Source organism: Salvia hispanica, chromosome 2, assembly GCF_029641045.1.
Source record: "Salvia hispanica isolate PSC_SH4W2 chromosome 2, Shi_PSC_v1, whole genome shotgun sequence".
In the NCBI taxonomy this organism is placed as follows: Eukaryota; Viridiplantae; Streptophyta; class Magnoliopsida; order Lamiales; family Lamiaceae; genus Salvia; species Salvia hispanica.
Genome location: NC_142693.1, coordinates 44,390,420 through 44,415,043, shown reverse-complemented (window position 1 = coordinate 44,415,043; position 24,624 = coordinate 44,390,420). Strand labels below are relative to the sequence as shown.

The 24,624-nt window shown below is 40.1% G+C and overlaps 1 protein-coding gene and 1 long non-coding RNA gene across 2 annotated transcripts; both read right to left on the bottom strand.

Annotated features, from left to right (window-relative positions):
* Positions 1-1,069: 1,069 nt before the first annotated feature.
* LOC125191047 (uncharacterized) lies at positions 1,070-16,767 on the bottom strand. The gene is made up of 3 exons (XR_016135652.1): positions 15,513-16,767; positions 1,435-1,487; positions 1,070-1,355 (listed from the first exon to the last, which is right to left on the bottom strand). It is a non-coding gene; the product is annotated as an uncharacterized LOC125191047 (long non-coding RNA).
* On the bottom strand, positions 7,330-9,822 carry LOC148932488 (uncharacterized). Its single transcript, XM_089063733.1, has one exon. It carries the CDS (start codon positions 9,820-9,822, stop codon positions 7,330-7,332), a length of 2,493 nt encoding a protein of 830 aa, XP_088919859.1.
* Positions 16,768-24,624: the final 7,857 nt, after the last annotated feature.

Here is a 24,624-nt window from a genome sequence, read left to right as displayed (position 1 = left end):
CTTGTATGACTACACTGAAAGAAGGTCCATGCAAACGGCTCTGAAGGAATGCTGAACTTTGTAAAATACCTAAAATTACACCAATAAGATTCAATTATTAAGTATAATTAAATATTATACATATTTAAATTGAAATCAACTTATAAGTAGTTAAAATAATTACTTGGTAATCTTGGTGCAGGTTTGATCAAGCCACAACTCGCATAGATATCAGCCATGAACAACCCACCACCTTTGTACTCCAAAGTTATTGTGTCATCCACTACAACGTTATTCTCAGTAATAAAATTCTTCCATCCATATAACAAAAAATAACATCTGTGACGAAAATAAACTTCAACTTCCCATTGAAATTGAGTGGAAAACATCATTATTTTACACTCTCTAGGTATTAAGCACGAATCACTTCTTAGAAAATTAGGAGGCAGTACCTATTAAAATAAAAAAATAAAAAAATAATATCAAATAATTATTTCAATAAATAATATTTTGATAAATGGCATTATAATCAGATAATGGAATCCTAATTTTAAGATCTTACTAATGTATTTAAATTGAAATTCCTGTTCACACGAACGCAGATCTTCGGCTGCACATCAAAGGTAGGGCTTGAAGAAGATTCCCCATCAGAAGTTGACATTTTATACTAAAAAAAATCAGACTTTATTATACAAACAAATACAAACTTAAAATAGTACTACTACAATATCCATTAAAAGTCTGAGTACTTCAAATATTTAAGGGTTTTTTCGTATAAAATTTATTATAAGAAATCACTTTGAAATACTACCAATTTTTGTAAAGAATACAAAATTTTCTTATACAAACAATTACAAACTTAAAATAGTACTACTACAATATCCATTAAAAGTCTGAGTATGTAATACCCGCACCCTTAATTCCTTTCTTTCGTTTTGTTATTATCGAACTAAAGATGTAAGTTCTCTTTTCACGAAGGGTTATTGGAACTCGAGCCCTTGTTATGGGATTTAATTCTTTTTAGTTGCAAGAACTAAACAATTGGACTTTGCAATGTAAAGTATCACGAATTTTCGAATAGAAATTTCGAAAAAAAAAAAAAAACAATTTACGAGCAACTAATGTTCAAATGCTGTAATACATAGAACAAGCTTAACTAATAAACAACAAAAAAAAAATACATATATATGTTACATGGATCAAGTCCCAAAGAAAAGAAAAAAAAAAGAAAAAATATATATATGAAATTGTGGAGTGTTTCTCGGCCTTGTTCCTCCAGGCCCGATTTAGGGCCCGTTTCGGGCAGCCCGTCGGCCATTCGGTGAATCCGAGCCCACTCGAGATGCAGTTGGATGGGAGCTAAGTTTTCCTCTCACCTACATTATGTAAACAAGCTTTAATGTCCATGGGACAAGAATGATTAATAGAACACTTATGGAGGGAAAGAAAACAAACCTTTCTTTTTCCTTGAAGACCAAGAACTTGCCAAAAACAGGGGGATTTCCAGCCTGCAATGTCACGACCGCATTTTGCTAAGGATAGCGAAAGCGGGTAAATCGCGACTAATGGGGGATTAAAGAAGCGGGAAAAGAAAGGGGGAAAGAACTTGTGAATATACTCGAAGGCCAAATCGAACACTTCATAGAATAGAAGCTAAATGTACCATTTCATGGTCTTAGAACTAGAATGAATATTACATCCATAAATCAGAGTTCGAAGGTGAGATTCTAAGATGTCTCACTTCACAAAAGAGCAGCGGAATAAGTCCATACTAGACGACTTCGTGTATGAAGACACGAATCGTGAAGAGATCCACTTAATTATTTAGTAGCATCGACTCCGGTCATTTCTCCCTCCTCTTGACGTTCAACCTGCACATTTATAAATACATGCAGGGCTGAGTACAGGAGTACTCAGTGGACACATGCCGAAAACAAAACATACAATATATAGTTGTCATCCATCCACAATATCGCACGGGGGTTTTTCTTAAAAGGCCCGAGAATACTAAATTCTCTGTGATCTTAAAAGTCCGACTGCAGTCTAAGTTCTTTTGGATCCTCGCCTTATCTGATAAACGTGTACCGTGAAGGTGGCCACCTTCAGCGGACACATAGCCGGCCAACAGCTGATGGCTCACGGCTCTCGTGCACATTATTCCGAACAGGATTTGCGGTCCTATTGGGAACCGAATTCTTTAAACTCGGGCTGGCATCGCCAAAACCCACGGGCTACAACCCCAACAGATAGGCCTCAAAACAAACATTTTATGGCATGACAACAACTTTAAAATAATCACTGCTTCATTTTGAGAAAATGATTTTTCATAACTTCAAAAGTATTTGCTTTATATCCACACTATAGTGCTGGATATTAAAAGAAAGCCCACCTGATATGCTTATGTCTCAACTCAATTACTCGCTTTGGCTTCACTCGCCCTTGAGCAATTTATCCTTTGAAAATAAATAGCGTAGCACGCTAATTAATACTTGAATTATTTCTCTTTAGAAAGAATGCATGCATCCTATTGGATAGCACCTACATCTCAGTCTCGGCCTATAGGATTTTTCTTAATCCTACCTCGGCTTTACTACTCTGCAGAATTTATTTATTCTCTTTATTAACTTGGAGAAATTCTGTTTTCTCTAACTTAAATATTCGGGCACTTATTAACAAGAATAGGAATTCTTGGAAAGTCTCTTCTTAAATCCTTTTCTTCGGATTTTTCTTAAGGCCGCCCATGGCGTCGCGGGGCGACGCCGGTCGGCTTTCGCGTCTCCCACTTTACTACTTTATTTTCCCGGAATCTAAATAAAATTATTCAGAAATTAACTTATCAACTTTCGGGGTCCAACTCGATATTTTCCACTTTCGGGAACATAGCAATTATTCGGGAATTAATTAATTGAGCTCCAACTCCAGTCCTTAATTTAATTCCACCTGAATAATAATTATCGGCCCACTATTTAATCTCGGCCCAGCTGCCACTTAAAATTGGTCCAAGCTCCTCTTTCTTTTAATATTTCTAGCCCAACAATTAAACAGACAGTGGCCCACCTTTCTCCTTTTATTTACTAAGGCCCAAATCAACATAAATTCCTTGGCCCAATTCTTAATTAAAATCAGCCCAATGCTATGCTCCCTCTCCCATCGACACATCTCTCTCTCTCTTCTTCACAATTCCAATTTCACTTCATTTCTCCAAAATCCCTAATTCAAAGAACCAGAGGCTGCGCCTCCTACTCCATTCTCCGGCGAAATCGTCGTCTCTCCGGCGATTCACCGCCTCTCTGCGTCGCCGGAACTACACCGGCTCCGCCTCCTCTCTCGAATTCGCACCTCGTCTCCTTTCCTTCGGCGAAATCGCCTCTAGCTCGACGGGATTTCAGAGTCCCGTCGGCGCGTACTCCTTCCTCCATCGAGTTCTCCTTCTCCAGCGAACGCCCTCCGGCGAGTTCTCTTCCCTCTCGGCGACGTCAGCAGTGGAGAGGAGGCGTCGCCTCAACTCCGTGCCTCCGTAACTCGCCGCCTCGCTGGGTGCTGCTCTGTGTCGGCGCCTCCTCTGCGTCGCCGGTGAATTCGCCTCGGCGTTCTCCGACGAGCGCTCTTCGTCCAGCGCCGGCGTCCTCGGCGAACCTAGCGGCAGAGAGGAGGCATCGCCTCCTTCTCCCTCCCTCAGCCGCGACCTGCAGCTGCTCCGCGGAGGTTTTCGGACTCCGTCGACGCTCTTCCGTTGCCCGGCAGCCTCGCCTCTGCTGCCGTCGTGATCCGCAGCTTCTCTGCGGAAGTTCTTCGGCTCCGTCGACACTCGCCGTCGCCCGGCAGCCCCTCCGCTTAAGCTAAGTCTCCTCCCCCTACCCCTTACTCTTTTTTTCTCGAGTTATGGCAGTAGCTTATTCTTGGAAAGGAAATTCTCTATTGGAGTCTTGTGTGGCTTATGGTGATATATTGCTCAAAGTGAAACCTTGCTAAGTTCTTGCTTATGATACCATGCCACTGAAATCTTAGGGAGGGGGTATCATGCGGCTATCTCTAATTTGCATAGCTCTAAGCTCTTGAGCTTCAACTTAGTGTTACATGATTGCTATTGTTTTATCCTTGCTGTGAGGATCCTATGAAAAATCTAAGTTCTTGTTTCTAGCTATTCGTTGTTCTACATGATGCGATGGAGATGGGTGTTGAGGTTGTTTACCTCACTTGTTGAACTTGTATCGGTGGTGGCTGTCCTTGCCGTCACCACTCGCTGCCCTCTCCCTCCTCCCTTGCTGCTCTTCGCGTTTGGTGTTGCAGAATTTGTGGTGATGGAATGTGGTGGTGGAGGAGGTGAGGAGAGGTTGCTTATATGGTGCTAAGCTATTGAAAGCTAGGCTTGAGACTTGGAGTCAAAGACTCCTATTTTGGGCTTGTTAGCTCTCTTACTTTCGAGCTTGATGATTGTGAGATTCTTGCCGTTTTGGTGATTGTGGCTGATTCTCTTGGCTGATTTCTCGGCCTCGATCGACGGGGAGATGAGAGTTTGTCTCATCCTCTATTTTTGGGCTTGTGTAGGAGCTCGCTCTCTAATGCCCCTTTGTCTCGACTCCCTTTTGATGTTAGAGGAGATGGTGATCAAGATTTTCTTACCTCATGCTATACTTTGTAGCTTACTTAGCTACATTATCACTAAATGCTCCATCTCTTTATTTAGCTTGTGCTTCCCTCTCTCTTTACTTGTGAGTCATCTTCTAACCCCAATTTGGTGTAAACTTTGTAGGTACATGGAGGCATTCTTGGAGCTTGTGGAGGGAAGCAAAAATCGAGAAGGATGGGGGAAGAAGAAGAAGAGATCCTATCCCCACTATGCTTGCATTCTCATTCTTACTTCTAGCTTGGAGCCAAAGTCTTAGGTCTTGAGACCATTAGGATAGTAGTAGCTTGTCATTAATCATTCTTGTACCAAATAAAGATGTATATACTTAAATACTTTATTCTCATGCATTTCTATTTCTCCAAACATTTTCACATTTCTCTAGTGAAAGTATTTCCTCCACTTTTATTCTTGAACACAAAATTTCCTTGCACTTTATTCCTTTCACGAAACATACTTAATTTACTCCAAAGTCGAATACAACGAGGAAAAGCACGATTACACAACTTCTAAGAGAAAAATTAATTAAGCTACTAAATCCGATTTATCTCGAAAGAAAGGATCGAAATTTCCGGGGCGTCACATTCCACCCTCCTTATAAGAAATTTCGTCCCGAAATTTGTGCAGCTCTACTCGAAAAGTTCGGGGTAACGTTCCTTCATCTTATCCTCCAACTCCCACGTGGCTTCTTCTTGCCTGTGGTGCTCCCACAGTACTTTCACTGAAGTGATCGCCTTATTCCTCAACTGTTGCACTTTTTTATCCAAAATTTTTTTTGGCTTTTCCTCATAGCTCAGATCCGGATTTATTATCATCTCTTCTTGGTGAATCACATGTTTTGGATCAAAAAACATACTTTCTAAGCTGAGATACATGGAACACGTTGTGAACGTTTACAAAGCTTGGCGGTAGCGCCAATCGATAAGCTACTGGTCCGACCGCTTCCAAAATCTCATACGGTCCTATATAGCGGGGTCGGAGTTTTCCCTTGACTCCAAATCTGGTGATCCCTTTCGAGGGCGATACTTTCAAGAAAACCTTATCTCCCACATTAAATTGCAATTCCGTCCGCCGAATATCTGCATAGGACTTCTGTCTGTCCTGAGCCTCCTTGATCCTCTCTCGGATCTTTTTGACCACTTCTATCATCTCTTCGACCGCATCTGGGCCCAGAATTTTCCTCTCACCAACCTCGTCCCAATAGAGGGGTGATCTACACTTTCTTCCGTACAGAGCTTCGTACGGAGCCATATCAATCGTTGCCCGGTAGCTATTATTATAGGCAAACTCTATTAGCGGCAGTACTTGTTCCCAATTGCTCCCTCTATCGAGCACTACTGCCCTTAGCATGTCCTCTAGTGTTTGAATTGTTCTCTCCGACTGCCCGTCGGTCTGTGGATGAAAAGCAGTGCTAAAATTCAGCTGCGTCCCTAGCTCTTTCTGTAGGCTCTTCCAAAATCTGGACGTGAATTTAGCATCTCTGTCTGACGTAATCGTCGCTGGTATGCCGTGCAGGCGAATGATCTCCTTCACGTACAACTGGGCTAGCTTCTCTGACCCGTATGTGATAGGTATTGGTACAAAATGGGCGCTCTTAGTGAGACGATCCACTATCACCCAGATTGCAGTATTTCCTTTTTGAGATTTCGGCAATCCCGTAACGAAATCCATAGCTATGTGCTCCCATTTCCACTCGGGAATCTCCAATGGTTGCAACTTTCCATAAGGTCGCTGGTGTAGTGCCTTCACTTGTTGACAGCCAAGACACCTCTCAACGAAAGATGCTATATCTCTCTTCATACCGTCCCACCAGAACTTCTTCTTCAAGTCCTGATACATCTTTGTACTCCCTGGGTGGGCGGTGTATGGAGTATCGTGCGCCTCGCTCATTATCTCGTTCCTGAGCTCTTCCTGGTTCGGCACACACAATCTCCCTTCGAATGTGAGGGCGTTATCTGCCTCCTCCTGGTAGTTCTTTTGTTCGCCCGTTCTCACTTTTAGGCGTAACTTCTCTAGAGTTTCATCCCGTCTCTGGGCCTCGATGATTCTTCCTCTCCAATCGGGAATAACTACTAGAGTAGAAACTACGCCTTCTACAGTTTCGGGTGCTCGCACCATTTCTAAACTCATTCTATCGAATTCTCGCAGCAATTCCTCTTCCTGAGTGAACAGGACTGCCACTTGGTGCTGAGTCTTCCGGCTCAACGCGTCTGCCACAACGTTGGCCTTGCCTGGGTGGTAATTTATGCCGCAGTCATAGTCTTTTACTAATTCGAGCCATCTCCTCTGTCGCATATTCAAGTCCTTCTGCTCGAAGAAGTATTTGAGACTCTTGTGGTCCGTGAAAATTTCACACCTAACTCCATATAGGTGGTGTCTCCAAATTTTCAAGGCGTGGACCACTGCCGCCAGTTCTAGATCGTGTGTTGGGTAGTTGAGCTCGTGTGGCCTGAGTTGCCGTGATGCATAAGCAATCACCTTCCCGTTCTACATCAACACACATCCAAGTCCGCTCTTGGAGGCATCCGTATAGACAACGTAGTCCGTCCCTGGCTCTGGGACTGCTAGTACGGGTGCGCTGGTCAACTTCTCCTTTAACAGCTGAAAACTCGCCTCGCACTCAGGAGACCATGAGACTTTGGTTCCCTTCTTGAGTTGCTGAGTCATCGGCCGTGCAATCTTCTAGAATCCTTCAATGAATCTTCTATAGTAGCCGGCCAGTCCTAAGAAACTTCGGATCTCGTTGGGCGTAGTTGGTACCTTCCAATTTCGTACCGCCTCCACTTTTGCAGGGTCCACTCGGTCCCTTCTGCTGTCACAATATGTCCAAGAAAATTCACCTCATTGAGCCAAAATTCGCACTTGCTGAATTTGGCATACAACTTCTCCGCCCGAAGCGTCTCTAGAGCAGTCCTTAAATGCTCCTCATGTTCCTTCCTATTCTTAGAGTATATCAGCACATCGTCGATAAAAACTAGGATAAACTTGTCGAGGTAAGGATGAAAAACGCGGTTCATCAGGTCCATGAACACTGCCGGTGCATTCGTTAGTCCAAACGGCACCACTGTAAACTCATAGTGACCATATCTGGTTCGGAAGGCCGTCTTGGGCACATCCGCTGGTTTAATCCTCAGCTGGTGGTATCCCGACTTCAGATCCATCTTAGAAAATACGCTAGCTCCTTTGAGCTGGTCAAACAAATCGTCGATTCTGGGTAAGGGATACTTGTTCTTGAGAGTCAGCTTGTTAAGCTCTCGGTAGTCCACACACATCCTCATGGTCCCGTCTTTCTTCTTGACGAACAGTACAGGTGCTCCCCATGGCGAGACGCTGGGTCTGATGAATCCCAGGTCTAGGAGTTCTTGCAGCTGTACCTTCAGTTCATCTAGTTCCTTTGGGGCCATTCGGTATGGTGCCTTTGATACTGGAGCAGATCCTGGTTCTAGATCTATAGTGAACTCCACTTGCCTGTCTGGCGGCAAACCCGGTAGTGTGTCAGGAAACACATCCGGAAATTCGCGAGCGATGTCGACCTCTTCCAATTTCCTTTCGTCTTTCTCTTCTTTGTTCAAGTAGACAAGGTATGCGGGGCATCCTTTCCCCATCAGCTTGTTGGCTTGCAACATCGAGATTACAGATTTTCGCGTTCCTAAAGAAATTCCGTGAAAGCGGGTAGCTTCACCTTCGGGGTTTCCAAAAGAAATTTGCCTCTCTTTGCAATGGATCGTGGCATGGTTTTCAGCCAGCCAGTCCATTCCTAGTATTATGTCCACATCCCACATGATCATAACACTCAAGTTGTTCGCTACAATCTTAAGTTCGCCCAGAGTGATCTCTAAGTTCGAGCAAATACGAGAAATCTCTATACATCCTCCTACTGGGGAAACTACTTCCATTCTATGTTCTGACTCCTTAGTAGCGAGTTTCAAAGTAGTCACGCAATTTGCAGAAATAAACGAATGCGAAGCACCAGTATCAAACAGAAGCATAACAGGGGTATTGAAGATCTTACCCATGCCTGCCAAGTTTCCCTGGTTCACCTCTGGCTGCTTCTGCCTCATTGCATAAGCTCGAGCCTGTGATGGGAGTTTTGGCCTCTGCTGCTGATTCTTTGGCGCCTGCTGTGGATTTGCTCCAGGTTGAATATTCATTGCCCGCAGTTGTGGGCGCTGAGCTGACGGGTGAGATTTTGCTCCCGTCCCTGAAGTCTTGTTTGGGCAGTATTTGGCAAAGTGCCCAGTCTTCCCGCAGTTGAAGCAACCATCAGTCCCTGACTTGCAAATGCCGCTGTGCAGTCTGTTGCATTTGGGGCATAAGTTGGACTTTGGGGTATTCCCCTTGAATGACCCAGGGGTAGTTTGATATCCGCCACCTTGTGGCTTGCTTGGTCCATATCCTCCCCGCTTAGGCTCAGATTGGGCCTGCGGTCCTTCCCATTTCCTCTTGTCCCTGAATGCTTGGGACTGAGCTAGGGGTGGAGCATGATTCACAGCTGACCCGGTTTTCTCTCCCGGCATAGCTGCCTCAATGTCCAGTGCTCGTCCTAGAGCTTCAGTGTAGGACAGTCCTTCATGACTGGCCAGAGTCATCCTTATCTCGTACCTCAGACCGGTACAGAATTTCTCGGCCATCTTTTGGTCGGTGTCCACCTGATCTGGTGCGTACCGAGCCATCTCACAGAACATACGATCATAATCAGTCACTGACATCCGTCCTTGTTTCAGATGGTAGAATTCTACCTCCTTCTTCTTCCGGTAGCTCTTAGGGATGTACTTGCCATAGACCTCAGCTTTAAATTCCTCCCAAGTCATCTCCCTGAGCTGCTCCGGAGTCATGGTCTTCTTCCTTGCTTCCCACCAGAAGTCAGCAGGTCCAATCAGTTGAAACGTCACGCAAGACAGACGCTCTTGGTCTGTGCAGTGCAGAAAGTTGAATATGCGCTCCAGTGCGCGTATCCAAGTTTCAGCAACAGTTGGGTCTCCTAACCCATTGAACACTGGTGGATTATGTCTCAGAAACATCTCTTCGACCATACGGTCCTGTGGCTGGGGTGGTGGTGGAGGTGGTGAAGGCGGTGGAACAGGTGATGGGGGTGGTGTTACTTCATACCAATCTCCTTGTACTTCCTCCTCCAAGATAGGGAGTTCTCTTCGGCCTCGACCTCGGCCTCTCCCACGTCCTCGGCCTCGTGGCCCATCAGCTCTCCTTGGAGGCATCCTAATTGTTCGCGCAATTACTCGTTAAGTACTATCAAAATTTTGAGGGCAAAACATAACAGCTGAATCATAGAGGCGAACACAACTTTTCCAAGATAACTGATTTTCCATAAAAACCATCAGATCAGTACATCGTCAAAGGGATAAAAGAGTCTGCCTCGAAAGGACTTTTTACAAAAGATGAATCCTAAAACGTACACCCAAGTACGTATTGTGAAGTCCCGATACTGCGGAACATCACTAAAGTACTTAGCCACTGCCCTCCTAACATCCCGGGTCTTATGTGCTAACAAAACGTGATCTACTGAAAGTCCTAAAAGAAAAGAACAACTACATCAGAACGCCATCATACTAGGACGTTTCTAATGGTACAACCTCTCTACTGCTCATCGTCTGATCCCTCCGAGCTCACTCCCGAGCTCCCCTCAAAGTCATCATCACTGTCCTCGACCTGAATGGGATCATCTGACACTGCTCCCGGTAGATCCTCGTGTGCAGGCTGGGGCACCTCTGGGAACAGAGCCTCATCTAGGTCCATCTCAACTCGGAGGGCTCGCAGCCAAGCCTCCCACTCCTCTGACTGTCGCCGCAGCTCGGCGTGAAAGTCCTCATCCCAGACGTGGGCCCGTAGTGGCACGTGCACCTCTAGCCTCTGCCCCTCCCTCTCGGGGGCTCTCTCCTGTGCTACCACTGCACGGTCCATCCATGGCTCCCCTAGGTCCTCCTCCTCATCCATAGCAACCATCGGGGCCTTGCCCCGCCCCTCGGGGTCATACGCTGCGCCATCGAGCCGACGCACCACTGGCTCTCGGCTGGTACCTGGGGGTAGATCTGTAACAGTCTGCCGGGACGACCCTGCCTCGTGGTCGTGGACTCCCCGGGTGCCGTCCTCGGGACGGATCGACGAGCGCCACTGAAGTGGGGGTGGCGGTAGGTCACCTTCCGCAATAGGCGGAATCTCTGGGTAGTGTACGGAATGTAGGAAAACGAAAGACACGAAGCCACGAAAATCCCCCACCTCCTCCTGGGTGTCGATCCTCCTATAGATATAGCTGCTGGACAGCCACTCGGCCCATGCTCCCCACTCCTCGGGAAGTACGGAGATCAGCTGGTGGATGCCATCTAGCTCAGTAGCGCCGCCGTACTGGTGGGTCCTCTCCCACAGCTGGTAAAACCTGCTCACGATCGGTACTATGCTCTCCCCTACGTACGGTCGATAAGCTCTGAACTCGCGGAGCGCGTACTCTGCGCAACTCTCATAAATACTCAACGGGGGTCTAGTGGGATCACGTCCCTCCATCTACACAAAGGGTACGGCACAGGTCAGAAGGGGTACTCAAAGAGAAACGTAGCGTAAAAGCGATGCATGAGAGTCTAAGGCAAAGGAATCCTCAACTAGAGCCACTATACTGTGTGATCTAACGTCAACAAACTAAGTTCACACCTCAAATCTAACGTTTCTAAAGGTTCTCGTGAAACGTGATGGAATCGATACTCTCCTTCGGATCTAAACGAGTGGCATAGCCACAGTGAGGATCTATCTTGTGCTATTCCCTTATAGCATCATTCCTCATTTCCCTTTTCAACATTTGCCCCTCTTGTGCTCTCGTGCACTGGGCGGCTCTTCTCGCGCAAAATGTCGTGTCACCGCGGATCACGCTTTCGTGCCTAACTCTGTCTAGCATCGTCTCACAATTGTTGCTTAGGAAAGCAATTATAGGATTTATAGTTCATCCTTTGTAGTCTCATCTCGAGCTACATTCTTCAAGGAAACTCTTTTTCATACTATGTTCTTTCATTCTCGGCTGGGTATATCTTTTGTCACACTTGCCTCGGTTATCTCAAAATTCCACTTCTTTACTTCCAACTTGGTTGAACGTCATGGAGATGATCGAGTCGATTTCTTGGAATGATCTAGTGAACAAGTCTAGATCTTGACTGGAGAAAGTTTGGATCTCAGAGAAAGAAAGAAACTGTGTGCTCTGATACCACTCTGTCACGACCGCATTTTGCTAAGGATAGCGAAAGCGGGTAAATCGCGACTAATGGGGGATTAAAGAAGCGGGGAAAGAAAGGGGGAAAGAACTTGTGAATATACTCGAAGGCCAAATCGAACACTTCATAGAATAGAAGCTAAATGTACCATTTCATGGTCTTAGAACTAGAATGAATATTACATCCATAAATCAGAGTTCGAAGGTGAGATTCTAAGATGTCTCACTTCACAAAAGAGCAGCGGAATAAGTCCATACTAGACGACTTCGTGTATGAAGACACGAATCGTGAAGAGATCCACTTAATTATTTAGTAGCATCGACTCCGGTCATTTCTCCCTCCTCTTGACGTTCAACCTGCACATTTATAAATACATGCAGGGCTGAGTACAGGAGTACTCAGTGGACACATGCCGAAAACAAAACATACAATATATAGTTGTCATCCATCCACAATATCGCACGGGGGTTTTTCTTAAAAGGCCCGAGCATACTAAATTCTCTGTGATCTTAAAAGTCCGACTGCAGTCTAAGTTCTTTTGGATCCTCGCCTTATCTGATAAACGTGTACCGTGAAGGTGGCCACCTTCAGCGGACACATAGCCGGCCAACAGCTGATGGCTCACGGCTCTCGTGCACATTATTCCGAACAGGATTTGCGGTCCTATTGGGAACCGAATTCTTTAAACTCGGGCTGGCATCGCCAAAACCCACGGGCTACAACCCCAACAGATAGGCCTCAAAACAAACATTTTATGGCATGACAACAACTTTAAAATAATCACTGCTTCATTTTGAGAAAATGATTTTTCATAACTTCAAAAGTATTTGCTTTATATCCACACTATAGTGCTGGATATTAAAAGAAAGCCCACCTGATATGCTTATGTCTCAACTCAATTACTCGCTTTGGCTTCACTCGCCCTTGAGCAATTTATCCCTTGAAAATAAATAGCGTAGCACGCTAATTAATACTTGAATTATTTCTCTTTAGAAAGAATGCATGCATCCTATTGGATAGCACCTACATCTCAGTCTCGGCCTATAGGATTTTTCTTAATCCTACCTCGGCTTTACTACTCTGCAGAGTTTATTTATTCTCTTTATTAACTTGGAGAAATTCTGTTTTCTCTAACTTAAATATTCGGGCACTTATTAACAAGAATAGGAATTCTTGGAAAGTCTCTTCTTAAATCCTTTTCTTCGGATTTTTCTTAAGGCCGCCCATGGCGTCGCGGGGCGACGCCGGTCGGCTTTCGCGTCTCCCACTTTACTACTTTATTTTCCCGGAATCTAAATAAAATTATTCAGAAATTAACTTATCAACTTTCGGGGTCCAACTCGATATTTTCCACTTTCGGGAACATAGCAATTATTCGGGAATTAATTAATTGAGCTCCAACTCCAGTCCTTAATTTAATTCCACCTGAATAATAATTATCGGCCCACTATTTAATCTCGGCCCAGCTGCCACTTAAAATTGGTCCAAGCTCCTCTTTCTTTTAATATTTCTAGCCCAACAATTAAACAGACAGTGGCCCACCTTTCTCCTTTTATTTACTAAGGCCCAAATCAACATAAATTCCTTGGCTCAATTCTTAATTAAAATCAGCCCAATGCTATGCTCCCTCTCCCATCGACACATCTCTCTCTCTCTTCTTCACAATTCCAATTTCACTTCATTTCTCCAAAATCCCTAATTCAAAGAACCAGAGGCTGCGCCTCCTACTCCATTCTCCGGCGAAATCGTCGTCTCTCCGGCGATTCACCGCCTCTCTGCGTCGCCGGAACTACACCGGCTCCGCCTCCTCTCTCGAATTCGCACCTCGTCTCCTTTCCTTCGGCGAAATCGCCTCTAGCTCGACGGGATTTCAGAGTCCCGTCGGCGCGTACTCCTTCCTCCATCGAGTTCTCCTTCTCCAGCGAACGCCCTCCGGCGAGTTCTCTTCCCTCTCGGCGACGTCAGCAGTGGAGAGGAGGCGTCGCCTCAACTCCGTGCCTCCGTAACTCGCCGCCTCGCTGGGTGCTGCTCTGTGTCGGCGCCTCCTCTGCGTCGCCGGTGAATTCGCCTCGGCGTTCTCCGACGAGCGCTCTTCGTCCAGGGCCGGCGTCCTCGGCGAACCTAGCGGCAGAGAGGAGGCATCGCCTCCTTCTCCCTCCCTCAGCCGCGACCTGCAGCTGCTCCGCGGAGGTTTTCGGACTCCGTCGACGCTCTTCCGTCGCCCGGCAGCCTCGCCTCTGCTGCCGTCGTGATCCGCAGCTTCTCTGCGGAAGTTCTTCGGCTCCGTCGACACTCGCCGTCGCCCGGCAGCCCCTCCGCTTAAGCTAAGTCTCCTCCCCCTACCCCTTACTCTTTTTTTCTCGAGTTATGGCAGTAGCTTATTCTTGGAAAGGAAATTCTCTATTGGAGTCTTGTGTGGCTTATGGTGATATATTGCTCAAAGTGAAACCTTGCTAAGTTCTTGCTTATGATACCATGCCACTGAAATCTTAGGGAGGGGGTATCATGCGGCTATCTCTAATTTGCATAGCTCTAAGCTCTTGAGCTTCAACTTAGTGTTACATGATTGCTATTGTTTTATCCTTGCTGTGAGGATCCTATGAAAAATCTAAGTTCTTGTTTCTAGCTATTCGTTGTTCTACATGATGCGATGGAGATGGGTGTTGAGGTTGTTTACCTCACTTGTTGAACTTGTATCGGTGGTGGCTGTCCTTGCCGTCACCACTCGCTGCCCTCTCCCTCCTCCCTTGCTGCTCTTCGCGTTTGGTGTTGCAGAATTTGTGGTGATGGAATGTGGTGGTGGAGGAGGTGAGGAGAGGTTGCTTATATGGTGCTAAGCTATTGAAAGCTAGGCTTGAGACTTGGAGTCAAAGACTCCTATTTTGGGCTTGTTAGCTCTCTTACTTTCGAGCTTGATGATTGTGAGATTCTTGCCGTTTTGGTGATTGTGGCTGATTCTCTTGGCTGATTTCTCAGCCTCGATCGACGGGGAGATGAGAGTTTGTCTCATCCTCTATTTTTGGGCTTCTGTAGGAGCTCACTCTCCAATGCCCCTTTGTCTCGACTCCCTTTTGATGTTAGAGGAGATGGTGATCAAGATTTTCTTACCTCATGCTATACTTTGTAGCTTACTTAGCTACATTATCACTAAATGCTCCATCTCTTTATTTAGCTTGTGCTTCCCTCTCTCTTTACTTGTGAGTCATCTTCTAACCCCAATTTGGTGTAAACTTTGTAGGTACATGGAGGCATTCTTGGAGCTTGTGGAGGGAAGCAAAAATCGAGAAGGATGGGGGAAGAAGAAGAAGAGATCCTATCCCCACTATGCTTGCATTCTCATTCTTACTTCTAGCTTGGAGCCAAAGTCTTAGGTCTTGAGACCATTAGGATAGTAGTAGCTTGTCATTAATCATTCTTGTACCAAATAAAGATGTATATACTTAAATACTTTATTCTCATGCATTTCTATTTCTCCAAACATTTTCACATTTCTCTAGTGAAAGTATTTCCTCCACTTTTATTCTTGAACACAAAATTTCCTTGCACTTTATTCCTTTCACGAAACATACTTAATTTACTCCAAAGTCGAATACAACGAGGAAAAGCACGATTACACAACTTCTAAGAGAAAAATTAATTAAGCTACTAAATCTGATTTATCTCGAAAGAAAGGATCGAAATTTCCGGGGCGTCACATGCAAACCCTTCATAATGCAGCCCCTTGGCACAACATCCCCTGCCTCTCTGCAATCAAACAATCCCAATTAATAACTAGTACTAAGTACCCATATAATGCCAAATTTGCAGCCAAGAAGGAGGGGCAATGGGATCATTAAAGTGGGATTTTCTGCAGCATAACAACAGGTGATACAACAGCCCCATTTAATTCCCCATAGTACACCACAATCAGCCTATAAAATCCCCTCCACACCGCCTATGAACTCCTTCACACACACAACAAATCCAGCAAATTTCTTTGAGAAAATTAGAGAGTGAAATTTCTGGAAAAAGAGGGCAGTGAGCGAGCTAAGATCAGGAGCACTCCATCCCTCCTTTTGGTCCCTTTCACCACAACAGGTAAATCATCAACATCCTCCATGTCACTCCTTTTCATCCATGTAAACACCTCCACACCCCAACACCTTATCTTGCATCATGTTTAGAACAATCACAACATAGTACAAGAACTTAGTAGCACAAGTGTTAACTACACTAATTTCAGCCTCACAACAAGTAGCAAGCTTTAATAATCAAGGGATCAACATTTCTTAGCCAAACTCATAGGGTAATTGCAGATTAGTAAAGCCCCAGTAAAGCTCCAACTCTTGGAATCATAGAAACAACACTTAACATAACAAGATAAACAACTCAAGCTCATTCCAGTGAGTTAAGCTCCACAATCAAGTCGTTAGTCACATTGCTACTGCTCCAAGTTTTTAAACGAAATGCTAAGGAATGAAAGGAGTGAAAGAACTTAGCTTTAAAAAAAAATTATGCTTGAGCTGCCCGATCTGGACAACGACAGAGGGCTGCGAGGCGGCGGCGGCGGCGGCGGCGCTGGTTTGAGAAGCAGATTTTAGCAGCGTCGGCGACAGCAACGGGAGGCCGCGACGAGCAGCTTCCAAGCTCTCGGACAACAGCCGCGTCGCGGAGGAACCAGAGGGAGAGATAGATGGAGGGCTGCGACGGCGAGCCGCCGCGCGGGCAGCAGCGGCGGTGGAGTGAGCAAGACAGAGAGGGACGCCGCCGGAGGCGGATGGCGGCGTTGGATAGAGGCGCCGTTTCCAAAACCTCGCGCGACGGCGGGACTCGCTGGCACGAGCCGTCGGCGACTCCGTGACGCCGAGGAGCTGAAGCCGGCGGCGATCCGGCGACCAGGTGAGGCGGCGATTCCGCCGAGAGGAAGAAGGGGAAGAAGTTGGGGATTTCAATTCTCCAATTTAGGGATTTTTGTCTTGTGATTTTGAGAGAGAGAGGTCGATGGAATTGGGGGAAAGGGAGTATTTTGGGCCTCTTCTTGGGCCTCTATTAATTAAATGCATGGGCTAAGGTTTTATTCTAAAGAATGGACTAATTCTTAAATAATCTAAGAAGTTGGGCTAATAATTAAAATAAAATGGGAGTTGGCTTTAGCCTAATTAAATCATGAGCCCACTTATGTTGCTCAATCAAATAATTGAGGTTAAGTAATGGTCCGCTAAATTATTTCCACGATGATAAATTTAATTCCCGGACTTTAGTATTCACGCTCGAATAAGTTATGGTACGAAATGATGAAAAGACCTCGAGTCTATGTTAGTGCTTGAATAAAATATATAGGAGGTAACGCTCTTCCGTTAAACGATTAATTGGTAGACCTCCACACCAAACTAAATCGCAAGATTTATTTAGTGCTCAAGGACTTTTTATGAATTAAGGAAAAGGAATAAAATGACCACGCACTTAGGATGCATCCATGTTTAAGCTTAATGGATATCTCAAAATCTAAGTAAGTATTATTTTTATTTCCTAAAGGGACGTCTTCACACGTCGTCTAAGACCAAGTTAAGGAAATTTCGGAAGGAGCTTTAGCTTTTGAGGTGGGCATTTCTTTCAAAACGTGATTTCAGTATGAAAATGTGAATTTTTGCTCAAGTATGTTGTCATGCCATGTTTTGTTTTATGATTACCTATCTGCTTGGCTATGCCAATTTAAGTTAAATCGAATTCGGGTCCCAGTAGGGCCGCAAACCCTACTCGGACTAGTGTACACATAAGGGGACCGTGAGCTAACAAAGGAGTTGGCCGGTCCAGTGACCGTCGTGGAATGTGGCCACATTCCCGGTTCACATCAGTTTCAGATATGGTATATCTATGTTATGTGATTGCGCAATCAAATCTTCATGAAAGGAAAAGTATTTTAGTGACTCGGGTCTTTTAAGTAAAACTCCGTGATCACTCAACTGTGGCATTGACAATTTAAAGTAGAACTGTTTTTGGCAATGTGCCCACTGAGTATATCAAATACTCAGCCCTGCATGTTATTTCAAATGTGCAGGTTGAACGTGGACGAGCAGGCGAAGGTGTTGGGAACGATCCTTAAATAAGTAGATAGGTAGCCCAGGGTAGTATGTCTCCATACATACTACTTTGTCTTGGACTTTTCCGCTGCATTAGGATTTTGTACTAGGAATTTATGAACCTAGACCGCACTCTGACCTTATTTTGGCCTTGAGTCACATTCGCCTATAAGACTAATGTCCTATGTTCGACTTATCAGTTATGTTTATCCCATTATATTGTTTCTAAAGTGTTATTTAGTCACGTATAGATGCAGTCACTACCACTGGGGAAAATGTGGTCGTGACAGAGTACTTCAAATATTTAAGGGTTTTTTTGTATAAAATTTATTATAAGAAATCACTTTGAAATACTACCAATTTTTGTAAAGAATACAAAATTTTCTTATACAAACAATTACAAACTTAAAATATTACTACTACAATATCCATTAAAAGTCTGAGTACTTCAAATATTTAAGGGTTTTTTCGTATAAAATTTATTATAAGAAATCACTTTGAAATACTACCAATTTTTGTAAAGAATACAAAATTTTCTTCCTCAAGCAAAACAATACAAATTTTTACCTCTGTTTGCTTTTCTTTGCGTCGAAACTGAAAATCTTCTAAGAAATGTTTTTCACTATTAACAGAGAAAGGAAAAGGAGAAAATAAATCGGCAAGAGAACAACTATACTTTTTAAAGTAGATACAGTTACCAATAATTTTAAATAACACACATGAAATCAATAGAGAGAATAAATCAATAAATTAAAACAAATAAAGACAAAATACAATAAAGGAGAATATTTTACAACAAATATTTAGTTAAAGTATTTTTACACGGATGGATTATAAGTAATTTACATTGAATATAAATTTGAAAATCAATGTTAAATGTCCACACAGTAAATTATAACTAGGGTAGCATAAAACGTATATGTCTTCATACAATTCAGTATACACACATCTCTATATATCTCTATAATTAATAGTACTCCTAGTAACAAAACATACAATTTTATCTTGAAAACAACGAATAATTACTGAACCTACAAAAGACAATAACAATTAATTATTACATCTATAAATATAAAACCCTATGTATACCACTAATAAAATCACCCTGACTCTCTATTTACTCAATGATGACACGTTCAATCCAATAAATATTATATGCACCTCTGGTAGTACAAATTAAATTACCTGAAACGACAGAAGTACTACTAATAACATTAAATTAAAATTATAAATGCAAATCTTATTGTATGCATCTTGTAATCAAAAATAAAATTACATTAGTATTAAATTAAGGGTAAACAACCAATACATAATTAACTTTGATCAAAATATGACTTATCCCACAAAGATTAAAATCAGCTAATTAAATCACAAATTTCAGTTTTCTACTTTATAGTACATAAATAAAATTATAGGTGCAAAACTTGAATTATACATACATTTTTTTATAATTTGAACCTCAACTAAATAATACGTAATCTCAGTTCAACTTTAAGTTCAAATAAAGTTTAACTCAAACACAAATCTAATTCATGACTAAGTTCTTAATATATATATTGAAAACAATCAAACTAAATAAAAAGACTGCCAGCTCTTGTAAAAGATATTGAAAAGACAAAATGTCTACAATGATGGCAAAAACTGACTGCATGTCATTTCACAACTAATCACATCGTATAAAAAGAACTCCTACTATTTAATAGTAATATACTACTTATACTTCATATTGCTACCAAAATAATATTTGTTCAACATACAATGTCAAATTATACACACCCAGATATTTCGAGAGCTAATCGCCCGTGCTATGGCTGGATTGAAGATGGAGCAACATACAATCCTGAAGACTTCATTACTTTAACACCACAACCAAGCAAATGGGAACAAAAGTCAAACCAAAAATCACAAGAAAAAAATAAAATGAAGGCAGTATATGAAGATGAAGATGAGGACTCTGAAGAGATAACACGGTAAGAATTTAAATATTTAAGAAAAAAATTTATTACTATATTACTTCATTCATGTTTAACATCATCTGTTTAAATATATTCGAAATTTCCTATCAACATATAAAACCTGACATTTGTTATTTTGAATATTATAGCACAACCAAAGTTTCTTCTGAAACAATAGCAATACTATGCAAATGGATACCAACTTTCCACAAAGTGTACAACCCTTGCAAACATGCAAAAATGATAGTAAGAATTGTTTGCTTTACAATTTATACATTTCATCTGCAACAAATATTTTAATTAATGTCATGATTATCGTGAGTAAAACTTTAATATTTATTCATGTTACATAAACATATAACAATCTCTAGTTGACACTAAACCTGTTTTACATGTAGCAAATAATTTATATAGTAGATGAACATATGTTTAATTATTTAATATGACACTGAATATTATGCATATCATCACAAGAATTCAATCCTTTTTTACTTTACAATAATAAAATAGAATCTGTAATTTTATTAGCAATATTATTTGTGACATCATACAAAATATCAACTTTTACTAAAAAATATCTATAATTATATTGCAGAATAATTTTCTAAATTTATTTTTTTCAACCTTTAATGTAACCAAATTATTATTTAACCGTTACATTAACTTTAATCATACATTTGATCTAAATAATCATCGTTTAATTTAGAATGATGTTTGCTTTGTCAATGATCATTATATTATTATTATAGGTAATTGAAATAGCGGTTTAATTATTTATATAACTTTTATATGTCACTTGTATATCACAGGCATTTCCACAACAGTTTGAAGATATGTACGGAAATATAATACCAGAAAAATGCATCCTAAAAATTTCTCCAAATTCAGAATGGAAAATTCACTTAGAAAAAGTGAAAAAACGCCACCATACCAGAACTTATCTATCAATGGGTTGGAAGAAATTTTTGCTTGATAACAACATTGGAATTCCTACTTTATTGACTTTCATATATGTTGGTGAGGATACATTCATAATACATTTCTCTGAAAACAATGGTATTCGGATGAAGGTTAATTTCCCTAAAGGTGCGATTCTTTTTAATCATTGTTCTATTATATATCCTTATCAAATTAATTAATGATAATCTTACTTATAATTGTATATATACTAACATGAACTATCTTGCTGCAGATTTTACACAACCATCGAATGAAGCAACTAAAAACATTGGAAAATCCAACAATAGCACCACAACAACAGAAAAGAAAGACATTGTTCCATCATCACAGTCTAGAGTACCTCGGAAAACTTCTCGTCCCAAATATCTTGCAGATTACGTATGAATGATTCAACAACTTCAATATATTAAACATTCTTCGGATTATTGTAACTATATTATGGATTTATATTTAACTTGTTGCATTGCCTATTTTGCTAATTATTTTTGCCTAAAATAAATACACATAATAATGACAATTACGCTACTATTGAAATCAATTACGACTCTGTCGCCAATTGATCATTACTGATAAAATCCAAAAAAAAAATCATATCTCATCGGATATAGTAAAATGTGTTCAATCTCAATAAAACAAATCTTCCCTGAATTCACGCATAGTCAAAAGTGACATATATCTATATAAAATATTATCAATACATACTACGATATCAAATATTTATTAGTATAAATTTATTCATTCATCCAATCAAAATAAAAATTAACAAAATACAAAAAATCATTCTTGCTTCAAATTATTGTAACTATATTATGTATATATATTTAACTTGTTGCATTGGATATTTTTCTAATTATTTTAGTAGTAGTATATGATTTGCTAAATAAAATATGAATTACATTTATATATATTGTTTAAAATATTATTATTTTCATAATAAAATTATTACCACCATTACAAATCATATATGGAGTACTATATATTCAAATTTTCCAAATACATATATATTAACTTTAAATCTAAATTTATGTTCCGTGACTAATAGTAAATAAACAATACAAGTCCATTCAATGTTGAAAATAATGATGACACCTACTACACAAATCCATTATGACCCCACGACATACTGACTACACTTTCACATCAATATTGACAAAATCCAAAATATATTTTCATTGCTAATCGGTGATATACGCAATCTACAACCTCAAGAAAACACATCTTCCCAAAATACATGCATTGTCAAAATTGATTTGTACCTATGTAATATAACATCAATACATACTACGAAAAATATACAGTATATACTATAAATTTAATCATTCATAAAATCAAAATATACAAGCATTTATTCTTGATTCAAAAACCTGAGTTAAAATATCTCTGAATAAAACAAAAAAATAAAACTAAATAATATCGGAACTGAAAAACAAAACAAAAAAAACAAAACCTGAGTTAAAATATCTCTGGATAAAACAAAACTCTGATTTTAAGTTAAACAAATATCGGAACTGAAAAGTTAATAACATAGAGAAAAAAGTACTCCTAGGAATCACTCCACGTCTCTATCCATCCCAGAATAATTGTCACTCTTTTCCATTTCAGTTCATCCCAAAATTATTGTCACAGTTTTTACCATAAATAATAAATAGGTCACACAGTCCACTAACTTTTCTAACTAACTTTTCGTTACATTTAAGGACAAGAATGAGAGTGACAATTATCGTGGTATACAAAGAGCATTACGTAAAAATAACTGGATGTTTTATTCTTTTATTTTAAAAAGGGAAATAACTTTTAATGGAATGTGAATTGCAACCCTATATTAAGGTAATCTACTAAGGTAATTCTTTTATTTTGGAATGTGAATAACTTTTACAACACTATATTAATGGAATGTAAATAACTTTTAAAAAGCATTACGTAAATTAAGGTAATTCTTTTATTTTGTCAAAAAAAATAAATCATTAAACAATTTCGAGATATTTACTAATAATAAGATCAAATGAATTTACAAAATATAATTATATATATTTGCAATCCTATATTAAATACAATGAAAACAAAAACCCTATTCTCAAAATTCAGAATATTTCCATACTCATTACATCATCCCTATTAATTTATTAATATTCCTAACCAATCAGACTATTCACATTACCAACCAGTCGTTTCAAATCACACAACTCTCATTACCCTTCTAAGATTTCTGTCAAAGAAAACAACTACAGATTAAAAATGTCGACTTCAAGCCAAGCATCATCCACAAACACAAGCTTGTGAGTAACACCAAAATTCTGCATACATAGATACACAACAATCAAACGAAATGCCATGGTAATATTCAAAATCAGTTTCTATTATTTTATTAAACTGCAAAAACCAATTCATTACTTTCTTAATGAACTAAAACAAATTTGTTAAATTTTTACAGAAACTTCCTACAGAATTTGCAAACTGCAACATTCCAAACCATACAAAAATAGCTATGGATTCAACCCCACTTCAATGGGAAATCGAAACTCATCATAAGCACAATCATTATGTCTTAACAAATGGTTGGAAAGAATTCCTTGATGATAACAAAGTTGAAGCAGAAGATAGTTTAGTTCTCCAATATAACCACAATGAAATCTTCAGAGTTGATATCTTTGACAAAAATGGAAGTATCAAGAGTCCACCCACCATCCCAGGTAATATATTCTTAAACTAAAACTAAACAAAAATTTTATTAAAGGAATATTATATCTAATAAGTTAACAAATATTTGAATTATATTGAGATTTCTCAGGTATATTGCTGTATGAAGATTACTATTTGAATTACCAAGGAAGACCTTCTTTCAGTGTGATAATACATGAAAACAACAGATATAAATTGGTAACTTCCTAACCTTATATTTCTAGTACTGTAGTATTATTTATTAACCGAGCTAAATCTACAGAAATATTATTTTTTAAATATACTCACTCAATTTTATATAATATTATTAAATTTATTTATTGAAGGAACTTCTGTACTCATTCTGGACAAAACAACTCAGCCAAGAAGAAAACCAAAAGGTATTTCTCACAATCAATGGATATCATTATGCAATGCAGCTAAGAAAAAGTTGGATGCCGCATGTTTTTCACTAATGGATGGAGAATCTTTTACGACGAAAATAAGTTGAGAATGGGAAAAGTTGTCACTTTTTGGCTATTGAAAGATCCATACATTGTTCTCAGAGTTGCTATTCAACCATAAGGACAGGTAGCAAAATATTTTTATACATTTTATATACATATATATGAAATTCCATCATGATACTAAACTTATCATCATTCTTTAACAAATTATTAAAATTGTATTTTTCTTTTGCATTCAGGTACCTACTCCTGAAATCAACAGCTTTGCTTCTCTTTTTGGTAAAATTCATTAAATATTTTGTAATAGTAAACATTAAATTGAAACAATTTATTTTGCGCAGCTCTACTTTATCATATGTATCTATGATGATAAGCACGTCCATGCAACATCTAAGCTTTCAATCATTTTGGATTACTGAAATTAACTTTAAGTTGAATATATAATCAAATATTATACTATAAATCAATATTAGTATATTATTTCAATATATCCAACATTTTTTACATATACATTTGATATTCAAAATTAATTATTGATATTAATTTATAAAATCAAAATATTTTAATAGTAACATATCTTTCAATTCATAGTAAGAAATCTTTAGCAGTACCATATCTTTCAACAAATCTAGATTTCAATTATGAATCAAACAAATAATCGACACACGCAATAATCAACTTATACTAAAATCAAACAAAATACTTTAA

Bases quoted from the DNA above. Each gene is read 5' to 3' on its own strand.
- LOC148932488 (XM_089063733.1), bottom strand. From the start codon at position 9,822: ATGCCTCCAAGGAGAGCTGATGGGCCACGAGGCCGAGGACGTGGGAGA.